We start from the raw sequence: 26,627 nt of genomic DNA, 5'->3' as shown, positions 1-26,627 counted from the left end.
CTCTTAGCATGACGAGCGAGGTCCCTTGAACTCAGCAACTCTGTCCAAGTGACTCCCACAGTCCAGTGACTCTTCAGTCCAAGTTTGGTGGAGGTAAGTCCTTGCCTCCCCACGCCAGACTGCATTGCTGGGAACCGCGTGTTTTGCAGCTACTCTGGCTCCTGTGCACTTTTCCAGGATTTCCTTTGTGCACAGCCAAGCCTGGGTCCACGGCACTCTAACCTGCATTGCACGACCTCTTGAGTTGTCCTCCGGTGGCGTGGGACTCTCTTGTGCAACTTCGGGTGAGCACTGTTTCACTCCACTTTGTAGTGCCTGTTCTGGCACTTCTGCGGGTGCTGCCTGCTTCTGAGAGGGCTTCTCGTCTTGCTGGATGCCTACTCTGTCCCCTCACGCAATTGGTGACATCCTGGTCCCTCCTCAGCCACAGCAGCATCCAAAAACCCTAACCGCAATCTTTGCATCTAGCAAGGCTTGTTTGCGGTCTTTCCGCAGGAACATACATCTGTACAACTCTCCACGGCGTGGGACATCCATCCTCCAAAGGGGAAGTTTCTAGCCCTTGTCGTTCTTGCAGAATCCTCAGCTTCTACTGTCCAGTAGCAGCTTCTTTGCACCCACAGCTGGCATTTCCTGGGCATCTGCCCACTCTCGACTTGATCGTGACTTTTGGACTTGGTCCCCTTGTTGCACAGGTACCCTCGTCTGGAAATCTATTGTTGTTGCATTGCTGGTTTTGGTCTTTCCTGCAGAATTCCCCTATCACGACTTCTGTGCTCTTTGGGGAACTTTAGTGCACTTTGCACTCACTTTTCAGGGTCTTGGGGTGGGCTATTTTTCTAACCATCACTGTTTTCTTACAGTCCCAGCGACCCTCTACAAGGTCACATAGGTTTGGGGTCCATTCGTGGTTCGCATTCCACTTTTGGAGTATATGGTTTGTGTTGCCCCTATCCCTATGTGTCCCCATTGCAACTATACATTGTTTGCACTGTTTTCTATTGCTATACTGCATATTTTTGGTATTGTGTACATATATCTTGTGTATATTTGCTATCCTCATACTGAGGGTACTCACTGAGATACTTTGGCATATTGTCATAAAAATAAAGTACCTTTATTTTTAGTATATCTGTGTGTTGTGTTTTCTTATGATATTGTGCAAGTGACACTAGTGGTACTGTAGGAGCTTCACTCGTCTCCTAGTTCAGCCTAAGCTGCTCTGCGAAGCTACCATTATCTATCAGCCTAAGCTGCTAGACACCCCTATACACTAATAAGGGATACCTGGGCCTGGTGCAAGGTGTAAGTACCCCTTGGTACTCACTACAAGCCAGTCCAGCCTCCTACAGATGATAAAGGACAAGTTGTTATGTTCCTTGCGTTAGCCTTTGATGGGGGCAGTGAGAAGATCTTGCCGGATTGTCTTTCTGATTCTCCTGTTTCTATCTTTTGAGAGGTTCTTAGGACAGCCCAGTGTTAGGAGGTGCTGTTCCATTCTTTGTAGTTCAATTGTGAATACCTCGTCTTGACAGCAATTGCGTCTAATTCTAATAGCATATCAGGGCTATTAGGCATAGCAATACAGATTTTCCCTTTTCAACCCCCTATAACTCCACATAGACAAAGTAGTTCTGGGGATCACCGCTCATGGCATTGATACACTGGGTGCCTGTCCACGAGGCGGAGACAAGACCCTAATGTTAAGACGCATGGAGAGTAAGCAGATTGTTAACCTCAGAGCGGTTGAGGAGGGACTTAATATAGAGAAATATCTACATGTCTTCTTATGAAGCTTCCATACTGTTTTCAGTGGCCATGTATATGCTTCATTACTCTTTTACTTCCTTCTCGAGCTTTTGCATTATTGTGCCATTTTGCCATGTACGGTGTACAACAATTGATGCACTATGTTCATATACTAGCCTTTTGCTTTTACTTTTTCATGACAGATGACTCGTTATGGATGGATCTGATGTTATTTTTAGAAACAGTATTACCGCAGTAATGCTCTTCACAATTTGCCTCTATTTTTCTTTTGACGTGTTTCAGGATGTATGCTCATCGTAATTATGGTTATGATCATGTTACCTTTATACTCTCTCTGTGACATAAAATATTTCCCATAAAATGTAGATGGGATTTTCTGTTTCACCTTTTAGGCTAACGCAATTTATTCTCAGTATGCAATTAATCAACTGTATTATATGTCATATCTGTTGTCCATATTGTGCTTCCTATTGTTGGGGATCTTAAAGTGGATTATTTACCATGTATGTAGTCTATTTTCTCCTTCTGGCAAATTTCCTGTCCAACATGGCATCGCTTTCTTTGCATTTCGTAGTTATATATGTTGCAGTGGTTTTACTCCTGCTTATTTTGCAAATACTGAACACTTTTCTGTAATCTTGCATGTTTTATGATACACTCTAATATGGTGCCTTTACCCTCTATCTCATACATTTTCCGCTGACTACAGTCCTTTTCTACCACCATGATGTTTGCTTAATATAGGCCAAAATAGCGGCACCCGTATGAACCGTTTTCTTACTTGCTTTCATAACGTGGGACGACTCAATACGGTAAGACATTTTTTATGTGTCTATCCCGCTGTTCCAACAGAACTTTACTCTGAGTTTCTATCCATTCATGGCTATATTGTGCAATCACTTTATTTTCAGACCTCCCCTTTATGTTGTCGATATCCACGATATTCACGATACCATTGGTTGCCCTCCTGTCCCATAGGAAACCTGTCACCCTAGGCCATGGTACCTCTCTGGAATTTTTGAATCACTGTTCGTGTACACATTCATTCCATTTCTTTAGTGTTCCTCCACCTAATCCAGCATTATGTACGTATTCGATTAGTCTCTTGTAGACGCAGGGTTGTGCCACGTGTATACCATGTATTGTACCCATATGGCACCTTTTCTTATTTCTGATATTTTTGTTTTCAATAATTGTTGACGGGTGCCCTGGCCTTTTTTATAACTACTTTTTATTCTGGATTCACATACTGCAGTATACTTACACCTTATGTAGCTTACCATACTATCTTTCCTGGTTTTCATGAGAGTAAGGGATGTTATTATACCCATATATATACACCTGCCTTCTTTTTGATTGTGGTTACTTTTCTCTATCCAGACTTATAATGGCCATGTCCACCAGCTGTATTACATGATATTTCAGGTTTTGGCAACCACAAATCCATTATTTTCGCTCTTTCTCGGTGCTGGGAACCTCGCATAATTTCTGGGACATTAGACTGTACTCATACTTGTGCTATGTTATCAATTTCATTTATTACTCCTTTTTACCTTGTTTCGCCTCTTCTATGAGGGCCTCACTCCAGGCGTATATAAATTGCATATTCCACTGCATGTTTCACATCACCTTCTGGTGGCTGCTCAGTGAGAGATGGTTTCTGGGCTCATCCACTTGGGAAATGTTTCACTGATTGTTCCTGTATCTATGTCTTTATTAATTTATTGGCCAGTGGCTTCCAATAGTCATATAACACACCACTGGGAGTATACCTGACACATTTAGTTTGGTCCACCCTTGTATGATATCTTTACCTGCATGACTTGGAGAGACTTAGGACCCCCTCTTTTGCTTTTCCCCCACAGTCACATTGTGGTCCTATAATAAGAGTATATGTACACAGGTCTTGTTTTGGATCCTTACGATAACTAGATTCCCTGTTTATCATACAGATTTTTGATTGTATTCCTCTTTTTGTATGTCCAACTTACAGCCGTGAGAAACTCTAGTTGACGAAACACCTGTCGGCTGTTGTTTCATTGGATTCATGGTGCATTGGATGAATAAAACTTCCACCATATACATATGTGTTTTTTGAACTTTGATTGATACAGCGTACTAAGGAATGGACTTTAAGAGCTATTGTGGTGTGCCTTGGTAAAACAATATTGAACTCTTACGTGTTGTTTGATTTTTCAATCGACACAACTGTAAACAAAGTGGTTGGGTGCTATACCAGTTTGGCACCCTCGGCAGTACTATCTGTGACGGATGGACATTGTTTTTCCCAATTTACTATTTCTACATATAGGAGGTGCGAACCTGTAGCATAGTCACTTTGCTTTGTACTTCACGTATTCATAAATGGGTTAATCCAGTACCTCTTAATCCACCAAAGCTCTAATATTTTTTAGAACTAGTGGCTTTATCAAAATGAAATATTATGAAGTAGATTTAGTGTTTGGTGGACAGAGTACTCCATCACAAATGTGATGGAGGACTCTGTTCACCCAACTGATGGTCTGTAACATCTATGTAGTGTCACAAAGGCCACCAGTTTTCTGTGAGAGGAGCTCCTGTTCTCCCCGCATTAGATTGCGTAATTTCCTGCCTTTTTTGCTTCTGACCTTCTGTTTCTGTCTACGTGCCGCATTTAGTTGTTGCTGGTCTTAGGACCCTGGGCAGTTTATCACTGCTAACCAGTGTTAAAGTGCATGTGCTCCCTGTGTATATTGTATTGGTGATTGGTTTATTCATGATTGGCATATTTGATGTACTAGTAAGTCCCTAGCAAAGTGCAATATGTGTGCCCAAGGCCTGTAAATCAAATGCTACTTAGTGGGCCCAAAGCACTGATTGATTCACCCACATGAGTAGCCCAGTAAACATGTCTTAGACCTGCCACTGCAGTGTCTGTTTGTGCAGTTTTAAACTGCCATTTCAACCTGGCAAATGCACGCACCTGCCAAGCTCAGACCTTCCCTTTCTTTACATGTAAGCCACACCTACAGTAGGCCGAAGGCAGCTCGATAGGCAGGGTGCAGTGTGTTTAAAAGGTTGGACATGTATATGTCCTTGTTGGAAAATGGGTTATTGGTAAGGGCAGGTAGGTACCTACACTTAGCAATAGGCCACTAACCTCCACTTAGGTCCAGTCAGGTCTCAGTAAATTAACCCTAGCTCAACCCTTGGTAGCTTGGCAACGAGCGACAAGGCTTAACTTAAGAGACAAAGCGTAAAGCATTCAAATATCACAAAACAGTAATTAAATAAAACACAGGAAACAGTTTAAAAATCCAAAATCAATTTATAAAAATAGGTTATATTGTTATCTTTAAGATGACACCAAAACAAATAAAATCGGATAAGGGGAACCGGCGATACGCATTTTTAAAGAATTAATGCTTTCTAGCGCATAGAAGCAACGAACGCTCAAAGGGTTAATAAAAAAAAGTCACACTTGAAAGGAACAAAGTCCAGAGTTCAGACCACCCACGAGGTAACACTGTCACACTTACTTTCAGAAGCCAAGGGTTCAGAGGCTCTGGTGGGCCTCTTGGAGCCTGAGACTACAACTCCCACAATGCACCTCTTCAACTTATGGAGTTGCTCCAAACGTCTCCAAACTTCTGGATCTTCTTCCAGAGGTCCTTTTCGTGTCCTTGAAGTGTCCACAACTTGATCCAAGGTTCCAGAAGCTCTGAGTTGCACCTTAGGAGTTGGGACTACAATTCCCAGAATGCACCTGGTCAGAATCCTCAAATGGCCACTGGACGCTGGTCAGCTGGGCACTGCTTGCAGGACTTGATGCAGGGGACTCTGGGCAGCTCCTTTGTACCTGTAGCAAACAGGGAGTCCCTTCTTGAAGCAGAAGAAGACAGGTAAAGTCCTTTTAGTGGTGAAGCCCAAGTGTGCAGCTGGTGCAGTCCTCCAGAGTGCAGTGTCCAGGTGCAGGTCTGGGGTCCACCAGGGCAGTACTTCTTCTCCTGCAGTTCTTCCTTGTTGGAATCTGATAGGGATCTGAGGTGTGGGTGAATGTCTGCCAGTTTTATCCCTGCTCCTGGGTGAAAAACAGGGGGGTCCTGGTTCTCCAATCAGGTGCAGGGTCCTTCCCCCTGTGATGATCACTTCCTGGGAAGTGTGGCAAAAATCAATCCCAGGGAGCAGCATTCCTCAAAAATCCATCATGGCTGAAAGTGATTTTTGGAGATTACATCTGGCTGAACCCACCCACTGGTGTGGCTAAAAATTCTAAACACACCCCTCTCCTGCCCTCTTCTCATCTAATCAAGGGGGCACCTAATTGTCTGGGTTTGCAGGATGTGAGGGTGTTGCTGGGTTGCTCCAAATGTCCTTCTCTGCCTTTGAAGACCAGTTTGTCAGCCCTCCCCCTTTCTGCTTCACCATCTGCTGAGGGGAGATCTCCTCCCCCAGGCACATCTCTGTGTGGAGCCAGGCCACTTCACACCTCATCAAGGCAGCCTGGCCAGGCTGCCAGAGGCTGGCCAATCAGAGCACAGCAGCAAAAACACTGCAAGGCTCAAGTTGGCAGCTTTTCAGGTAAAGTTTAAAACTCTTTAACTGAACAAGTTATATTAAATCCCACAACTAGAAGTTGTGGGATTTATTATAACAATTAATTTGATGCCAAACTTCTGGTATCTGTTATTTCAGGGGAGTTTTAAAATTAAAATAAAGTCTCCCCATTCTAGCCTATGGAGGCCATTCACTACAATGAGGGAAAAACAAATGTGGCTGTTTTACCTCACCAGGGCTTATAAAACTATGTTTATAAGGTCCCTGCTTATAGTTACATGGCACCCAGCCCTAGGGGCCTTAGGGGTGACTTATATGTTAAAATAAAGTAGTTTAAGACTTTGGAACTACTTTTAATTCCAAAGTCGAATTTGCATGTAACTTTAATTTAAAAGCAGCCATCAAGGCAAGCCTGCCTTTAAAATGACACTGGGCACCTCAGCAGTGCACCTATGGGGGCACTACCTAAGCTAGGGTCCCTAAACCTCCATTCCCTACCATATACTAGGGACTTATAGGTAGGTTGACTTAGCCAATTATAATTAGCCTAATTTGCATACTGATTTTACACAGAGCACGGGCCCTGGGACTGGTTAGCTGTACTCAGAGCACCATTAGAGTCAGGAAAACACCAGCAAAAAGTGGAAAATGTGGGCAAAAAGTTAGGGGGGCCTCTGCAATCAGCTCTGTTCTCTCAGAGTCCTGATAATGAAATACTGCTGCATTTGTTTTTCACTATTGCGAGGACTATCCTTCCCTAAGGTAACATGGGGATTTCCATGAAATATATTTTAAGTGTAATTTCCAATTGAGAGCAGATAGAAATATGGAGTTTAAGGTCTTTGAACTCACAATTTTAAAATATATCTTTTGGTGAAGAGAGTTTTTGAACTGTAAGTTTGAATATGCCACTTTTATAAATTGGGCATTTTTTTGCATAACCATTCTGTGCCTCTGACAGTCTGTGGAATACACGTCTGGGTCAAGATGACAGTTGGGCTGTTTCTGCATTCACTCTAGACAGTCACACAAAGAGAGGTGAGGTGTGCATATCATATCCTGATGGCCCATCACCAGGTTAATGGGTCTTCCTGAGCTAGAGTGGTGAAAGGAGCAGACACTTGCACCTGAATAGGGCTGTACCTGTCCTCATTTAAAGCAGTGCCAGCCTCGCTGAGTGTGTCTGGGGCCAGGGCAGAAAAAGGCAGGGTTTTGTGCACTACAAAGTCTTCATTTTGAAGTTTGCCTAATTCAAAGACAGAAATGGGCATATGTACAGGACCTCTGAAACCACAGTTAGAACACTTCTGGACTGAGGACATTCTGCCAGGAAGAAGAGCTGGATGCTGTAAGAGGGGCTGCCACTCTGCCTGTTGCTTTGTTGTGCTGGCCTGCTGCTTGTTGCTTCTGTCCTGGAAGTGAAAGAACTGGACTTTGCTTACTACATCCTGCTTCCAAAGGTTCTCCATGGGTTTGGACTGAACTTGCCTCCTGTTAAGAAGTCTCAGGGACATAAAAGACTTTACCTGCTAGCACCTGGGCTCTTTTGCTTAGAGTCCTGACTTGCCAAGTGGTGCCAAATCCAATTCCTGGGCCCTTGGAATTGAGCTCTAGTGCAACCAAGAAGAAACTAAGCACATCAACTTTGGAACCAGTGCTGCTCTCCGGCTCCGTGCTGCTGTCTGCACCGGAGCTGTGGTCTTTGCTGAGTGCAACAACAACGACCTGCAACACAGGCCTAGCACTGTGGCAGCACCTCTGAAGTCCTGCCACAGCTTGAGTCCCAAGTGCTGTGTCACCGATGACTGTAACACCCAACTTGGACTCCACTTCAGCACCTGTGGACCCGTGGTGTGATCACTATACTGCTAAGTCGACTCCTTGCATCTTGACCTGCTGGTTTCATCGACCACACCTTGTTGTAAGGAACCAACACCTCGCCACTGATGCAGCATCACCTCCCCTGCAACCATAAGGAACCAGCCCCTCAGCTCCCCGGCCTAGGAGTAAGGAACTGATGCCTCACCTCCCCGGTAGCAGTAAGGAACCAATGCGGCACCAGCCCAGCAATGTCTCACCTCCCCAACTCCGTGCATTGTCTTTGTTTCCTCATCATTTTCTGAGGTACTTTACCCCTGGTCTGAGCAACTCCATGACAGGCCTGCACTACCTCGCGAGTGGCGTCGGACTGTGGGAAGTGACTCCGTCAATACGCTATGATAGCCCAAGTTGGATCTATTGCGTTTGTAATGGCTATACTAGGAGGTCATCTTTGGATGTTCATATCTTTATTTGTGTATGTTGGATTTTTGTCGTTTTGGTCTTGTTTTACTCAGATAAATATTGGCTAATTTTCTAAACTGGTGTGGAGTACTTTTCTGATGTGTTCACTGTGTTACTGTTTGTGTGTATACAAATACTACACATATTGCCTCTGAGATAAGCCTAACTGCTTGAGCCAAACTACCAAGGGGCTGAGCAGGGGTTATCCTAGCTGTGTGACTCCCTTACCCTGACTAGAGTGAGGGTTCCTTCTTGGGAGGGGTGCACACCATTGCCAACTAGAGACTCCATTTCTAATATGCCTGATTTAGGTGCCGGGTTTGATAACTTATTTTTTTTCTGTCCCTCACAGTTGGGTAAAAAAAGGAACAAATAATGACCCCCAAACATAGGGAAAAACTCCCCAGATTGAGGTTAATTGGTTATTTCGTTTTTCAATAATACACACTGTGATAGGTTGTTTTTGAAAAACAAAAACTTTGGTGAATGTTTGTCAAAACAATCTAGGAATCTTTCGACCACCAAATATTTTGTACCTTTACAAGAACCACCATGACTGTGGTTTCTGTCAAGGTGCAGAGATCATTATAAATCTGTCTGGGTGGTGGAGTCAATGTCCTCCACCATCCTGATAGATTGCACTCCATCTGTAATCCTCTAAATTAAGCGATGGACTCCTATTTATGTGTGATGGGTTATCAGAATATCAGATGAGCTGTGATAGACATGAGCCTCTTAGTTCTTGTTTGTACTTGTTTGTACTCTCACCCTGCTCCCCTCCTTAGTTTCCTCTACATCCCTAAAGTTCTTTACAGCAAGGACAGCAAGGGTTTGTATCTGATTACTTGTAATATGGCTCTAAGCTACAAGAGAAGAGTAACTTAGGGCCTGATTTAGACATTGATGGTTGAGTTACTCCGTTGCAAAGTTGACCAGTATCCCGTCCTCTGAAATATAAATACCATTATATCCTATGGGATTTAGATTTCGGAGGATGGGATATCCATCACGGTTGTGACAGAGCAACACGTCCTGAGTATCTAAATCAGGCCCTAAGTTGGACATCAATGCCATGCAGTTGTAGTAGGAACAGTTGCCACACCATGTTTTCTGCAGATTACTTTGTGTAATGCATCTTTCACTTCCTTATTTCTCAAGGTATAAATTACTGGGTTGAGTAATGGTGTTAATACCGTGTACTGCAAGGCTAACACTTTACTTAGATCTTCAGAGCTATTAGCTCTGGGGCCTGCAACGTACATGGTGGTAACTGTTCCATAGTAAATTCCAACAACTGTGATGTGTGAGAAACAGGTAGAAAAAGCTTTTTGCCGACCTATCCTTGAGGGGATACACAAAATAGTACGAATGATTTGTGCGTAGGATACCAGGATCAACAGAAAGGAGCCTAATCCAACCACCAACGAGAAGAGAAAAATTGAAATCTCACTGGCATAAGTATTCCCACAAGAAAGTTTTAGCAGAGGAAACACATCACAGAAGAAATGATTGATCCGCGTAGGTCCACAGAAGGGGAGTCTTGAGATTATCAAGTTGGGCACCAAAGAAGAAAGAAAGCCTCCCACCCAGGAGGTAACGGCTAGGCCACAGCTCGATCTGTTACTCATTTCTCTGCTATAGTGAAGTGGCTTGCAGATGGCGAGAAACCTATCATAGGCCATCACAGCCAGCAGCAAAGATTCACTTCCACCAAATGCACCAAAAAAATACAGCTGGACCAAGCAGCTGAAAAAAGTGATGACCTTACTTTGGCTAACAAGATTTTCCAGTGTCTTGGGGACTATCACTGATGTGTAGCAGATCTCCAAAGATGACAGGTTTGCGATAAAGAAATACATAGGTTTGTGGAGGCTAGCATCCACCCACACCAGCACCAGTATCACCATATTTCCAGCAACTGTGACGGTATATGTAACCAAGAGGACTCCAAAAAGGGCAAGCTGTACATCCTGTTGGCTGGAAAACCCCACGAGATGGAATTCTTTCACTGAGCTCTCATTTTTATGGCTCTTAGTGGCACTGTGATTCTCTGCAGAAACGATCAAAGGAAAACGTGTTCATTAATATAGATATATATATTTCAAACCGGCACCACCAGCTCTGTATTAGTGTCAAAGTCGGAAAAACAAAGCCTTAATCAACGGTATTGAAATTGTCTTCACAACTTACTAGTAACTTTTGAATTGACAATATACCTTTGCGACTGTTGTTTTATTTCATTTGTTCTTAACTTTAACTTTTAGCGTTACATAGCCTTAATTAGAAATGTCAAATAATTTGTCGGAGACATCTACATATATAAATAACTCTAAACCATTACATGTATCTGCATATATTGCGAATTTTTGTGACAGAATCCGGATAAGCCTGTGCATAAATTAGATTTAATATTTTTCACAATGTTTATATAGTTCATAAATTTGTGATGCGCAATACCAACAGTGAAAATGTAAACCTCAGAGGTCAATGTGAGAGTGCATAGTTCATACAATATTTAAAACAGGAATTATTCCGGTCTACTGTGAATTTTGTTATAAAAATAAACTTTACTCTGTGTCCTGTTTAGTAATTACTGTACAATTGAGGTCAACTATAACACATTATTTCGTCAGCACACTTTATGGATGTGATTTTGATTATGTGGTAGCGTTGACTCCTCTTTTGCAATATATAGAGGTGAAACTCCATGCTGGTGGGGCCCTGGGTAAAGGTTTGTCTGTGACTTTGGAGCCACCGATTTCAACTACCTTTTTACTTTTGAAAAGATCTCATACCTTTCTGTAGTATATTTATGCACGTTTTGCATTGGGACCACACGAATCGACAGCAGCTTTTGACTTACAGCTTCTAACGTCTTACCATTGTTACTGAAACACCCTCTGATAGAAAATAATAAAGGCCGGGAATTAAAACAGAATCCCCACAGCGAATAATGTTACATTAAATGTTAAAGTAAGTACTTTATTTTGACATTTACAAATATACAAAAATATAGTTTAATGTTGATATATGTGTTTATATGTCTGACCGTAGTGTTGTCCTCAATCACATCTCCTATTCGACCCCAGCAGGGGAAGGGTAATGAGGTGGGCATGAGGTGGCTATAATGAAATTATACACATAGAGCCAAGTAGCATTTATTTTTTCATTTATATATACTATTCTAAACCTTAAATTACATTTATATGTATTTTTTAAAAGCCGAAATAACTAAATTTATTTTAACATTATTTTGTCTGGGGTTCTATTGTAAATCCTTGGTTCCATTATTTTCAATGGTTGTGTGTTGCAATATTAGTGGTTGACCAATTGTGGTGATGGACTTACTCAATCTGTTCGCTGGAGTATACTTACTACACATTAGGGTCCTTTTTGGGTTTAGTCACTTTAGAAGTGCAGTTTGTGAATAGTAACGGCTTACTCTTTTTGGGTGAGTTTCTGTCCATCGCTAAGGGCCACATGTACGAACATTTGGAATTGCGATGCAAATCGTAATTATGAAATCGCAATTCCAAATGTAAGAAACTTCATTGAGTACCATTTGCGACTCCTGATGTGTTGCAAATAGACCTACCTCAGCAATATTAATGTGGTAGGTCGCAATTTGCAACCCACTGGGAATTGCAAAAACCAGAGGGATGGTGGCTTGCTGGGGTCAGCAGACCACCATGTCTGTGATTGCTTTTAAATGAAGCAATCTTTTTTTTTAAACGCTGCCCATTTTCCTTAAAGGAAAATGGGATGCGTTTCAAAAGAAAAAAAATAAATATTTCAGTTTCATTTTTTAAGAGTAGGCAGTGGTCCGCGGGACCACTGCCTGCTCTTAAAAATGTTTTCATTGCATTCACAAAGGGGAAGGGGTCCCGAAGGCACCCCTTCCCCTTGTGAATTGGTTAACACCAGTTTGAAATTGGTGCTAACTGCGATTGTTTTGTGACTGCATTCACGGTCACAAAACAATCATACATCCCATTCAGATTCGGTATTAGGAAGGGACGCACTAAACACGCCCCTTCCTAATAATGAATCGCAAAACCCAAATTGCTATTCAGTAGCAAGTTACCACATCACAATTGGGCTTTGAGCATCCCAAAAAGCATTTTTCTAGTTTTTTGTGACTAGAAAAATGCTTTGTACATGTGGCCCTAAATTACTCCTTAGCCTTTCCAAAATTCTTTTTGACTCTTCCATTTAGTAGCAAGTATTTCCCTTTATCAAGCCACCTCCCCTGGTTCCTGCCACATTTTCTACAAAGTAGTAAATATAATTGTGTGAGGATTTGCCCATAGAAAAGATAGGAGAGCTGGTGATGGAGATTTACACTCGCAAGCTTCAGAAGTAGATTGCGTATGATAAGTAAGTAGTACCACTGCAGTACCACTTAAAGTAGTAAAAATATAATTTTGATTCCATCCCATTGTGTGTGTACAGACTGAGGGGTGAGTGGACAAATATTGAATAAAAAATCTTGTAATACAAAACTATTGTGTCAATAATATTGGGGTGTCAAAAATATAATCAAAAGGAATATCAAAGATAAGAATTGCATTTTAAATGTTGTTTTTAATATTGGTGTAAAAATCTATTTAGAATATCTTAAATACAATATTGTTCGTAAGTATTATTTTGTAATTGTATGTTTAGTAAAATAATTTATTAATTATGGAATTTTTAAAATTTGTATTTCTGGTTGTATTAATGGGTAAAAATAATGTATATATAATTCTTTCAGTAGTGCGACGTTGGTTTTCTAGGGGAAAACAGTGCAGAATTTTTAAAAAAGTTAATATTTTTATGCTAATTATTTTATGGGCATGCAAATTAATATTACAAAATATAAACTATTTTTTGTTACATTATTAATTTTCTTAATAATAGTTTATAATTATTTTAAATGTATACATAAATCATATTAAATGTAAAAAATAATTTATTGTAAATATTCAAATAATTATTTAAACTATAGAGCATTTGGTAAACTGTATAGTGTATCAAAATTTAATTTAACAGTCTAATATATCTGTGCATTTATTTTTATGAATTATTATATTTAATAGGTTTTTAAATAGCAAGTTAAAAAAAAGGTTTAGGAACTTTTTTTTAAAAGTTGAAAATTATAATGACATAATACATGTTGGAATTTTAAAAACATTTTACATTTTCATTTATTTAAAAAAAAAATGAAATGCCTAAATTATAGAATTAATTTGTATTATTTACAATGTATAAACTAATATTTTGTGTTATATTTATAAGTTTTAGGTTTATGAAAATGTAGTAAACATACTTTTACTAATGACATTTGTAATGCATTTATGTTTGGAATAAGTTCAATTGTTGAGAATATATGCTACAATTGATTAATGCTTTTATTGGTAATTTAAAAAAAAATGTATTTTCTTTCAAAATTAGTTATATATGTTTTTTTATCTTTTATGATTTTCATTTTTGAAGTGTGAATCTTTTATGATATGTCTCAAAGTTTAGAACATTAGTAAATTGGACCGCCATGACGGTGTTGGTGGTTGGACTGCTGTATTACGAGTCATGCATGCCTATGGAGCAAAGACTTCTGTGGTTCCACTGGCACCACCAGGAAGCACAGATCGCCACGGTCACGAGGCTGCACAAACAGGCTGGCAGAGCCTGTGTTTCTGGAGGACACATTATGAGGTTGCACATCACCAATTTGATTGTGATGGTCCAACCACCACATCTCAGCCAGAAGAAATGGGGAGTATGAAGGGAGACACTAATCTGCAGACAGCCTTACATGTCCTGTGCCAACATGGAGCCCATCACACGTCCTGCCGCTGATGCTGATTATTGAAGGTGAACAAAATCCAAGCTGCCATGGATGCAACTGACCATAAGTAGACACACCTTCTTTTGCCATTACTCTCAACAACAGATCGTTGCACCATCAGCCACATTCTATGGGGGGGTCATGCTAAGCACACCAAGTACAAATTTCATTGTGTCCTGGGTTGAAATCATACAAAAAGAAGGACACATTCACAGTCACCAAATGCACCTTTTGGGCAGGTCGTTCACACTGCACAAAACACACACATCTATATATCTCAGGCACAGAGACAGTTAAGTGGACACAACAATGTGTCACACAACACCAACAACACAGAAATACCACTTCTACAAATACAACTCACACGCTGATATTGCACACATGCCATGGACTGTCATCACATTCATCACAAATATGTATGGATGTGGCATTTGTTAGAAATTGGGTTTCTAGTTGGAAGTCAGCTAACACCCTCTCCAAGTAGGGACCATCACTCTAATCAGGGTAAGGGAGCACTAAGGTAACCCTTGCTTACCCCCTTGGTGGCTTGGCATGAGCAGTCAGGCTTATCTCAGAGGCAATGTGTTAGGTATTTGTACCACACACACAGTAACACAGTGAAAACACTACAAATGGACACCGGACCGGTTTAGAAAAATATCAAATGTTTATCTAAGTAAAACAATACCAAAACAACAAACATTCAACATACACAACAAAGATTTTAATTTTCACAGACTAAGGGCCTCATTACGAGGCTGGTGGTCTTAAGACAGCCAGCCCCACAGTGGCACTCAGGACCACCACTGCTCTGTTGGTCCGACCACCACATTACGACCTCCCGGGTTCCACCATCTCCACCAGGAACGAAGATCCTGATGGGTCGACGGCAGGTGGATATCATAATCTGCCAGCGCAGCGCTGCATGCTACATTACAACCTTGTTCTCTGCAAGCCTTTTCTTGATGGGTTCACCTCCATGAAAAGGCTGGCAGCGAACAGGTGCAGTGGGGCACAGGTAGATCCCTGCATTGCCCATTCACTTGGCATGGGCATTGCACAGGCCCCCCTGCGCAGCGCAATGTGCAGTGTCTGCTCTGTTTCCCACTAGGCTGGCGGGTGGAAAGTGAGGCTTCCGCCTGCCAGTCTAGCAGAAAACACCTAATAGGTCTGGTGGGGTAGTCGCCACAAAGGGGGCCACCCTGTCGGGAGTTTGACAAACAGACTTTCCCCTCTGTCAAACTATTATTGGGCCCAAGGGGCTGATTAAGATTTCAGCGGATGTGAATGCCAGTCCGCTAAACTTCCGAAGGGGAGGTTGCCACCTTTCTGGCGACCTCCCCACCAGCCCCATTATAACTTGCTCGCTGGGCTTAGGGGAGAAAACCAAGGTTTTTCCAGAAGGAATGTGGCAGCAGCATTGTCGCTGGCTTATAATCGAGCCAGCGGCAGTGCTGCTCCCCGTAGCGGGCACCAGCACTCTCATAATGTGCACTGTCTCCACAGCAGATAGTGCACATTACGACGGTGCTGGGCAGGGCATGGGCAGTGCAGGGCAGACCACTGGTCTGCCATTGCAGGCTGTGTGTCCTGGTGCAATCCTGAAAAGCAAAACTGACATGACACACAGCCTGTGTGCCCTGTCCACTACACACTGCAAGCCATATAGGTAAGTTACCCCTCTGGTAGGCCTTTCAGTCCTAAGGCAGGTTGCATTATACTGCATGGGTGGGTATAACCTTTGTTATGGTTTTAAGTAACTAAACACTAAATGGTACTACTACTATGTGCATGAGCAATATGCCCCTACTGTGTCCTTGCCAAACCTGGGCCATAGTAAGTGAACAGAGCAGCCTCTTTACATGCATAAGGTGGGCACTGGTCAGTCTGAGTTTCACAGCTACATGATGGCCACTCTGAACCCTGGGTTGTTTGCTATCAAACAACACAGGTCAATAAGTCCAACTGGGACTAGTATTGGATTTATTGCAAAATGTACACCAGGGCACCTTAGAGGTAGGGCCAGCTTTAGGGTGGTGCGGGTGGTGGGGCTGCACTGTGTGCTGACCTGGACTGGGTGGTGCTGACCTCGGGGTAACTGTGTTAAGCAATGACTTACGAAACTTGAGATTTAAAAGCACCAGCTGAAAAGTTGCTTCTGCATCCAGCCTTTAGGGAACAGATAAAATGTCAAGATACCTCTTGTGATTACCTGCTAGGGAGAGGGATAGGAGTTTTGTCTAGCAGCAGCTTTCACCATAAAGTAGCGTAGAGGGTTAATGTAGCCAGAACTACATTTTATAAGGATAGCTGAGTGGATTAGTAAAGCCATATTTTACAAGCACTTTAAAACAAATGAACACATCTGAAAGGGGAGCTATGTAGAGATGAGGGACACATTTGCTGGGTGGTAGTGAGTGAATCCGAGGAGGTGGTAATGTGAGAGTGGTGCCAAAAAACACTGTCACTCAGGGCACCACCAGCGCTGAAGTCGGCACTGTTTAGAGGTGACCCCCGCAAAAGCTAACTATCTTTGGCATAGTTGGTGGCTGGTCACAACCAGCTTGCCACCACCAGAAAAGATTCTGGAACCCTGGGCTGATAGCCTTTGCTCTCTGGGTTCAGAAACCAAAGCCCTTATGGGGCAGAGGTGTTGCACCTCCTCCCCCAGGAATGTGCACAGCCCTGACTGCGTGCTTCAAAGGGCTTGCCGCCCCTGAAATTTGAACCCTAGCCCTGCTGCTAGCAGCAGATGGCTGCCTCATTGCAAACCCCCCACTTTTGGTGGGAGCAATGGCGGTAAAATGCACAAAGGACAGGAGGAGATGCCACCCCCAGCTTGCACCACCCCTAAGGTGTTGCATGTGAGGTGACCCATCCATTTCATTTTTCTCCATCTTGCATGGTAGAAAGATAGCCAATCAGGGATAGGTAAGTGACCTCTACACACAGGGAGTGTTCACATAGTGGGTGTAGCCACTCTATGGTAGATGACCGATCGGTCCCTATGAGGTACTCCCCTAAACTCCCACTTAATGCAGTATTTAGTGGGTACACCAAGACGTGCAGGTCAGATACCAAGGACACAAGAAGGCCTGCAACAAAGAAGACCCACGTCTCGAGAACAGCATTCCTGCTGCACAAAGAAAAAGGCACCAAACTCTGCCTGCTGCACCCAGGACTCAACAATCGTCACTGAGGGGTTGTTTTGACATTTGATAGACTCTACAAAACCCCAGAGGACCTCCGCTGTTCTGAAAATCATTGAAGATCTCCCTCCAGAATGCAGGCATCACTCCCTGCAACAAAGAAGCAAAAGACCAGTGAAGTCCAATTCACTGATTGGGCATTGACCAAGGAACCAGACAAAGCAGCTAGACCAAATTTCACCCGACAGACCCAGAGGAGAAATCCTGCAGGTGTGCCAGGTTTGGTGGTGCTGCAACCTCCACTTTCTGAACCATGCAATAGCCAGGGGTACTGGACCCCCAACATCAGACACCCAGAATGAAAGTCCACTCTGGACTCCCAAAAGACCAGGAGCAAGCCCCAGTCAAGGGACTTCACGACATGTAAGAAGCATCCCCCAGAGTGGCCCTACTAAACTGTATTCCACCCTCAAATTGACCTGCCTCCTGCTTCCAAGGGCTCCTTTGTACACAGCTCTTGGCTCACCTAACTGCTCTGCAGCCAACCGCCCTGGGTCCTGCACCTGAAAAGCCAGCTGTGCTCTAAGGGTCCCCCATCCCTTGTGACCTCTACACTCCAGGGAAACCCAACACACTCACCTTGTAGTTTACCTTTGCATTGCTTTTCCAAGTGGTCCCCCGCAGTGGTCCAGCACCAGCTCCAAGAACTGTTCAGTAGGTGCTCCTGCCAAAACCAGGGACTACTCAAACTTTCCTGGCTGGTCTACGGGACCTTTTGATGACCTCAACCTAAAAACAAAAGGAGACACTGGCAAATGCATTGCCTGATTTTAAATGCATTTTAAAGTTTTCTTCCGTTGAATCCTATAGTGAGTAATTACCGACAAACCAGACAAAAATCTTTGAAAAATCATAACGTAAAATTTTTTACCCAATTTTGATGATCTTGGTCTTAAAACATTTATAAAATACTATTTCTGTAAATTGGTTTCAAGTTATTCATTTGAGTGTGTGAATACAATGAATGCTTTGCACTTCTCCAAGATTGGCCTAACTGCTAGACCAAGCTAACTTAAAAATTAGAGCATTAGGTGGTCTAGGTTTTACCTCTGTAAACAAAGGTGGGGTTGTTTGGAGTCTCTGCACAGTGCACAACATTTTCGTACATTATATAGAGAGCCAGCCTCCCACAAACTTCACCAGCAGGATAGACAGCAAAATCATGTCTTTGTCCTCTCCAAAGCAGAAACAGCAACCACAGGCTAACACAGCAAAACACACACAGCAAAGGTGCAGTACTCCTCTTCACAGCTCTTCAGCTCTTCTCCTTGACAGAGCCTCCTCTTGATCCAGAAGTGTTCTGAAGTTGCGGGGGTCAGCAGTCAAATACTCATGCTGATTTCTGCCTCCGAAGTAGGCAAACTTCAAAGAAAAGTCTCGTATTTCGAGGTCCTGCCTCTACCTATCCTGACCCCGCCACACTCTAGGGGGTTGTAGACTGTATTGTGTGATGACAGACACATCCCTATTCAGGTGCACGTGTCAGCTCCTCCCACAGCTCTATCCCAGGAAGATCCAAGAGGATATGCAGGACACACGTCAGCTCCCTTTGTGTGACTGTCTAGAGTGAATTCACAAACAGCCCAACTGTCAATCGGACCCAGACGTGTATTCCACAGCGAGGCAGAGGCACAAAATGGTTAAGCAAGAAAATGCCCTATTAGACCTGACAGCCTTAGGGTGGACACCCCTAACTTTTTGCCTGCCTCCCTCCCTCCACGTTTTGGACACTCTTTTTGCTGGTTTTAGGACTCTGCACACTTTACCACTGTTAACCAGTGCTAAAGTGCATATGCTCTCTCCCTTGAACATGATGACATTGGATCATACCCAATTGGCTTATTTCATTTACTTTTAAGTCCCTAGTAAGGTGTACTATATGTGTCCAGGGCCTGTAGATTAAATGCTACTAGTGGGCCTGCCGCACTGCATGTGCCACCCCCTCAAGGAGCCCCTTACCATGTCTCAGGCCTGCCATTGCAAGGCTTGTGTGTGCAGTTTCACTGCCGATTTTGACTTGCAATTTATAAAGTACTTACCAAACCTAAAACTCCCCTTTTTCTACATATAAGTCACCCCTAAAATAGGCCCTAGGTAACCCATAGGGCAGGAAGCTGTGTAGACAAAAGGCATGATATATACCTGTGTACTTTACATGTCCTGGTAGTGTAAAACCACTAAATTAGTTTTGCACTGCTGTGAGGCCTACTCCTTTCATAGGGTAACATTAGGGCCACCCTCATATACTGTTTGAGTGGTAGCTGCTGATCTAAAAGAAATAGGGGGGTCATATTTAGTATGGCCAGAATCATAATACAAAATCCTGCTGACTGGTGAAGTTGGATTTCATATTACTATTTTAGAAATGCCACTTTTAGAAAGTGAGCATTTCTCTGCACTTAAATCCTTCTGTGCCTTACAATCCATGTCTGGCTAGGTTCAGTTGACAGCTCCATTGTGCATTCACTCAGAAAAACCCCAAACACAGGATGCTCAGCCTCACTTGCATACATCTGCATATTGAATGGGTCTTCCTGGGCTGGGAGGGCCTGACACTTACATGTCAAAGGACAGTAGCCTGTCCTCACACAAAGGACTGCCACACCCCCTACTGGGACTCTGGCAGACGGGATGGAACTGAAAGGTGACCTTGTGCACTACTAAGCCACTCTTTGAAGTCTCCCCCACTTCAAAGGCACATTTGGGTATTTAATCAGGGCCTCTGCCCCTACCAACTCAAACACCTCTTCGAGAAGAACTGGAACCAGAACCTGCAACCTGCCAAGAAAAACTGTCTGGAGTCCCAAAGGACTCACCAGACTGCTTTCTGAGAAGGACTGCTGCCTTGCTGTTTCCCTGCTGCCTTGCTGCTTTCTGGCTGTGCTGAGAAGTGATCTCCAAGGTCTTGGATAGAGCTTGCCTCCTATTCCCTGAAGTCTCAGTACCAAAAATACTTCATTCCTGCAAGAAGAACTTCCGGTGTGGCGAAAATCGATGCACAGCCTGCCAGAAACTACGCATAGCCTGCATTGTGGTGAAAAATTCACCACATGCCAAACTCGAATGAAGCAGCCCGACTTCACAAGGAGAAGATCGATGCAGCGCCAGTGTAGCGAACAGAAATTCGACGCATGGCCCACTGGATCAACGCACAACCTAGCTGGAACGACGCAGCGCAAGTTCCAGAGAGGAATCGACGCAGCGCCTGCTGTGAGGTAGAAATTTCCACACAACGCCCACAGGATCAACGCAGCCCCTGTGACTTCGTCCTGTCAGCACCAGATTTCAACGCATCCTCCCTAGAGCGTCTGAAAACACCACAACCCGAAGAGGATCCAAGACCGAGCACCAGAAATCAACACAAAGCCTTCCCTGCGTGAAAAATAAATGACGCATCACTGTGTGCGGCCTGAGAAATTGATGCACACCTTGCTGTTTTCCACACATCTCCTCCTCTGCAGTTCCTTGCAGAGATTTTGAATGTAATCCAAGTACTTTGTGCTTGCAAGAGACATTTGTTGCTTTTAAGATACTAAAGACACTTTATATCATTTGTTTACAGTGATATTTCAAAATATACTTATTGCATCTTAATCGTGTTGACCTGAATTTTACCAGATAAATGTTGTATATTTTTCTAAACACTGTGGTGTGTTTGTGGTGTTCTACTTTGTTATTGCATGATTTATTGCACAAATACTTTACACATTGCCTAAGTTAAGCCTGACTGCTCAGTGCCAAGCTACCAATCAATCAATCAATCAATCAATTATTGAATTTATAAAGCGCTCTACGTACCCGTGAGGGTTTCAAGGCACTGGGGGGGAGGAAGCTGCTGTTACTGATCAAAGAGCCAGGACTTGAGGAGTCTTATGAAGGTGAGTAGGTCTTGGGTCTGTCGCAGGTTGGTAGGGAGGGTGTTCTAGGTCTTGGCAGCGAGATATGAGAAGGATCTGCCGCCGGAGGTCTTTCGTTGGATGCGGGGAACGACGGCGAGGGCGAGGTTTGCGGAGCGGAGCTGACGGGTGGGGGTGTAGAAGCTGAGTCTGTTGTTCAGGTAGGCTGGTCCGGTGTCGTGGAGTGCTTTGTGAGCGTGGGTAAGAAGCTTGAAAGTGACCCTCTTGTCCATGGGGAGCCAGTGAAGGTTTCTCAGGTGGTGGGAGATGTGGCTGCAGCGGGGTACGTCGAGGATCAGCCGGGCGGAGGTGTTTTGGATGCGTTGGAGGCGTCATAGGTGTTTTGCTGGGATGACTGTGTAGAGTGCGTTGCTGTAGTCTAGCCTGCTGCTGACGAGGGCCTGTGTCACCGTTCTTCTTCTTTCTGTCTGGATCCACTTGTAGAGCCTACGGAGCATGCAGAGTGTGTTGTAGCAGGAGGAGGAAACTGCGTTGACCTGTTTAGACATGGTGAGGGAGGAGTCGAGGACGAAGCCCAGGTTGCGTGCGTGGTTGGTCGGTGTTGGTGGGGTTCCTAGTGAGGTAGGCCACCAGGAGTCATCCCAGGTGTAGGGGGTGGGTCTGAGGATGAGGACCTCTGTCTTGTCCAAATTCAGTTTCAGGCGGCTGCTTCTCATCCATTCGGCGATGGATTTCATTCCCTCGTGGATGGTGGGCACAGGATAATTTGGATTGTGTGTGACTTACCCTGACTAGAGTCAGGGTCCTGCTTGAACAGGGGGTAACTTGACTGCCAACCAAAGACCCCATTTCTAACATTGAGAATAGGACTTGTATTTGTGCAGTGACATACAGTAGCTAAGTGTTCAGTACCTACCCACAGTTGAAGGTCAACTTGATTTTTTATCTTTTTCTGCAATTTCGTTTTCTACCTGACATTTTAAGTTAATATCCTCGTTCAACATGTCTCTGGCTGGGTCTCAAGCAGGAGCCCAAGATTTTTACCTAGCTGGAGACATACAGGCCCTGATTCTAACCCCGGCGGTCTTCGACCGCCGGGGCGAGGGTCGGCGGGAGCACCGTCGACAGGCCGGCGGTGCCCCGCAGGGCATTCTGACCGCGGCGCTTTGGCCGCGGTCAGAAAGGGTAAACCGGCGGTCTCCCGCCGGTTTACCGCTGCCCTTAGAATCCCCCATGGCGGCGCAGCTTGCTGCGCCGCCATGGGGGATTCTGACACCCCCTACCGCCATCCTGTTCCTGGCGGTTCGCCCGCCAGGAACAGGATGGCGGTAGGGGGTGCTGCGGGGCCCCTGGGGGCCCCTGCCGTGCCCATGCCAATGGCATGGGCACGGCAGGGGCCCCCGTAAGAGGGCCCCGCAAGGTATTTCAGTGTCTGCCTTGCAGACACTGAAATACGCGACGGGTGCTACTGCACCCGTCGCACCTTCCCACTCCGCCGGCTCGATTACGAGCCGGCATCCTCGTGGGAAGGGAGTTTTTCCCTGGGCTGGCGGGCGGTCTTTTGGAGACCGCCCGCCAGCCCAGGGAAAAACTCATAATACCCTCCGCGGTCTTCTGACCGCGGAGCGGTATTATGGGGGCGGAATTCTGGCGGGCGGCCTCCGCCGCCCGCCAGAATTAGAATCACCCCCACACTGTCAAGCAGCTGAAAGGGTTCTGCAAAGGATTGGGAGTACCCATTCAGGGTGCCTCCAGGAAGGAGGAGTACCAAATGAAGCTGAGGGCCTGGGCAGAAGCCCATTCAGAGGAGGATGTTGAGGATGAGGAGCAAGAGGAGGGACCTTCAGAGGATTTTTTGTGATTAGTGGAGGATGTTACCACTGTGATTCTGCCCCCTGCCAAACCAGGGAGCAGTGTCTCTGACCAGGGCCTGCCTGCAGAGGAAAGGAGAGAGAATTCCAATTACAAATGGCAAGGTTAAAAATTGAAGCTCAACAGGAAGAGAGGAGGGCAGAGAGAGAAGCCAAACAGGCCGGAGCTAAGAGAGCTGAGGCTGCAGCTGAGAGACCCTTGGCTGAGAAGAAACATTTGTTAGCTCATGAACTGAGTCTCAAGGAGCTAGACATCAAGGCAAGACAGTCTGAGTCCAGCAGTAATGGTGGCAGCATACATGCAGGACCTGCTGGGGAAAAGAAGGTTTGTATACCCACAAATGTGGTGCCCAGTTTTGTGGTGAGATGGAACTGAAAGGGGACCTTGTGCACTTCTAAGCCACTCTTTGAAGTCTCCCCACTTCAAAGGCACATTTGGGTATTTAAACAGGGCCTCTGCCCCTACCAACTCAGACACTTCTTGGAGAAGAACCTGAACCAGAACCTGCAACCTGCAACCTGCCAAGAAGCACTGCCTGGCTGGCCAAAAAGGACTCACCTGACTGCTTTCTGAGAAGGACTTCTGCCTTGCTGTTGCCCTGCTGCCTTGCTGCTCTCAGGATCAAAACTACTTCATTCCTGCAGGAAGAACTCCTGGTGCACCCCTTGCCGGAAACAACGCACAGCCTCCATCGCGGTGAAAAATTAACTGCACGCCGAACTGTAACGGTGCAGCCCGACTTCGCACGGAGAAGATCGAGGCAGCACCAGCATAGTGACCGTAAAGTAGACGCACGGCTCACTGGATCGACGCACAGCCAAGCTGGAATGACGCAGCCTGACTTCATGAGAGGAATCGATGCAGCGGCTGCCATGCGGTCGAAATTTTCACACAGCGCTCACCGGATTGACGTAGCCCCTGTGACTTCGTCCTGTCAGTGCCGGATTTCAATGCATTGTCCCCAGAGCGTCTGAAAACCCCACAACCTGAAGAGGATCCAAGACTGAGCTCTGGAAATTGATGCAAAGCCTTCCCTGCGTGAAAAATAAACAACACATCGCTGTGTGTGGCCAGAGAAATCGACGCACACCTCCCTGTTTTCCATGCATCTCCTCCTATGCGGTTCCTTGCGGAGATTTTGAACAGAAACCAGGTACTTTGTGCTTGCAAGAGACATTTGTTGCTTTTAGGAGACTAAAGGCACTTTATATCATTTTTTACAGTGATATTTCAAAATATACTTCTTGCATCTTATTCCTGTTTGACCTGCATTTTACCAGATAAATGTTATATATTTTTCTAAACACTGTGTGGTGTATTTTTTTGGTGTTCTACTGTGTTAATGCATGATTTATTGCACAAATACTTTACAGATTGCCTTCTAAGTTAAGCCTGACTGCTCAGTACCAAGCTGCCAGAGGGTGGGCACAGGATCATTTGGATTGTGTGTGACTTACCCTGAGTAGAGTGTGGGTCCTTGCTTGAACGGGGGTACTCTGACTCCCAACCAAAGACACCATTTCTAACAGATATCAATATCCTTCCCACCAAAAGTGTTGGATTGATATCTGTGGGTACAAATTCAATGTCATTCCTCCCGTAGTCATAAAATGTTGAATCTTTCAATTTTGCTGTTGGAGATCTGGAATTAGCCAGGACCTGCAAAAATGCTTTGTCCATAATGGCAACAACTGAAGGTCCCTTTATTATACTTGAAATAGTCACAGAATTGAATTCCATTGTGAAAATAACATTAATAAGGGCCTCATTGCATGTTTGGCAGTCTGTGCACCATGATGGTTGCAGTGGTAGTCCAACCACCATCAGCTTGGCGGTCGGACCACTGTATTCGGAGCCATGGAGGCCTATGGAGCAAAGGCCCCCATGGTCCTTCTAGCACCGCCAGGCAGCGCAGACTGCTGCTGTGACAAGGCCGCACAAACAGCCTGTGGAGCCTGTGTTTCCGCCAGACACATTATCTGGTTGCACACAGCCAATATGACTGTGGTGGTCCAACCATCATGTCCCAGCAGGAGGAAATGGACAGTATAAAGGGAGAAACTCACCTGCCGACAGGGTTACAGGTCCTGTGCCGCCATGGAGCCCATCACACATGTCCTGCTGCTGCTCATTGGAGGTACACAAAATCTACTGTGCCGTAGATGCAACTGACCGTCAGTACACACACCTACCTATGTCATTACACTCAACAACAGATCGTCATGGTGTCATCTACTTGATATGGGGGTCACGCTATGGGCATCAACTACACTTGTCATTGTGTACACAGTCATTCACAAAGAATGACACATTCACAGTCAGTAAACAACCTTTTTGACAGGTCACTCACACTGCACTGCAACACTACGCTAAAACACACAACAACACACCAACAACACAGCAAAATGACATCCACAAATACAACTGACACCCTCCCATTGCACACATGCCACGGACTGTTGTCCAATTCAACAGATTTAAGTATGGATGTGACATGGAACACAAACACCACTCCCATTAAACATCCCAGGTATGAACATACACATCACCTACCATATCCAAAGCTCATTATGCAAACAATATCTGCACAATAGGGATGGGGCATAGAAGCACTCATGGAAGGATGACACATATATCACTTTGAACATGCCCCTAAACAACATTTGCCCAGGAACTGGCCCTATTTGTATCTCAGGGACAAACAATACTAGAGTCAGGAGACATGCCTATCTCCAGAATGTGGAAGTGCAAGTCAAGAAACCAAATACAACAGCATCTGCATGGACCATTCACCTACATGAAGTAGCTGCAAGGTACACTCAGCTAAATGGTACATGCACAGTCAAATGCAACCAAAGGTAGAATAATTGCACAAACAAAACTTAAGCTACCACATATTAGATGAATCTGTAATTCGAATCAGGGGGACAAGTCTAACACCATACATGCTCACATTTGACAGCCCAAAATGAAATAATTACCATACCAAACAGAACACAATGCTATGACACCACAATTGAATTTATATCCACATATCCATACAGTCAACATATACCATTGTCTTGGGGGACACCAGCACTGCACACAAAGACAGATTTTGCAAACAATAGCAAAAGGACCAGCAAGCAGGCTGAAACACACACAACTGTAGGCAGACCACACAAGTTTCTCAGGAACAACATAAGGGTAGAAAAGGAATTGCAGTACAAATGTATAGCCAAAGAAAAAAACTGTGCATATTTGTAAACATACTAGAAAAGTCCAAGACCATTG

General features: G+C 44.5%; 1 protein-coding gene across 1 annotated transcript in view; it reads right to left on the bottom strand.

Annotated features, from left to right (window-relative positions):
- LOC138301661 (olfactory receptor 6F1-like) overlaps window positions 1-26,627 on the bottom strand; it is a 167,604-nt gene that overhangs the window by 104,978 nt on the left and 35,999 nt on the right. The window contains exon 3 of the mRNA XM_069242175.1: window positions 9,692-10,639. Within this exon, the coding sequence (XP_069098276.1) occupies window positions 9,692-10,639 (948 nt within the window). The remainder of the gene's footprint in view (window positions 1-9,691; window positions 10,640-26,627) is intronic.

The sequence above is a fragment of the Pleurodeles waltl genome, chromosome 6, assembly GCF_031143425.1.
Source record: "Pleurodeles waltl isolate 20211129_DDA chromosome 6, aPleWal1.hap1.20221129, whole genome shotgun sequence".
Taxonomy (NCBI): domain Eukaryota; kingdom Metazoa; phylum Chordata; class Amphibia; order Caudata; family Salamandridae; genus Pleurodeles; species Pleurodeles waltl.
The sequence above is the reverse complement of the archived record's forward strand: the minus strand, read 5'-3'. Positions and strand labels throughout refer to the sequence as shown.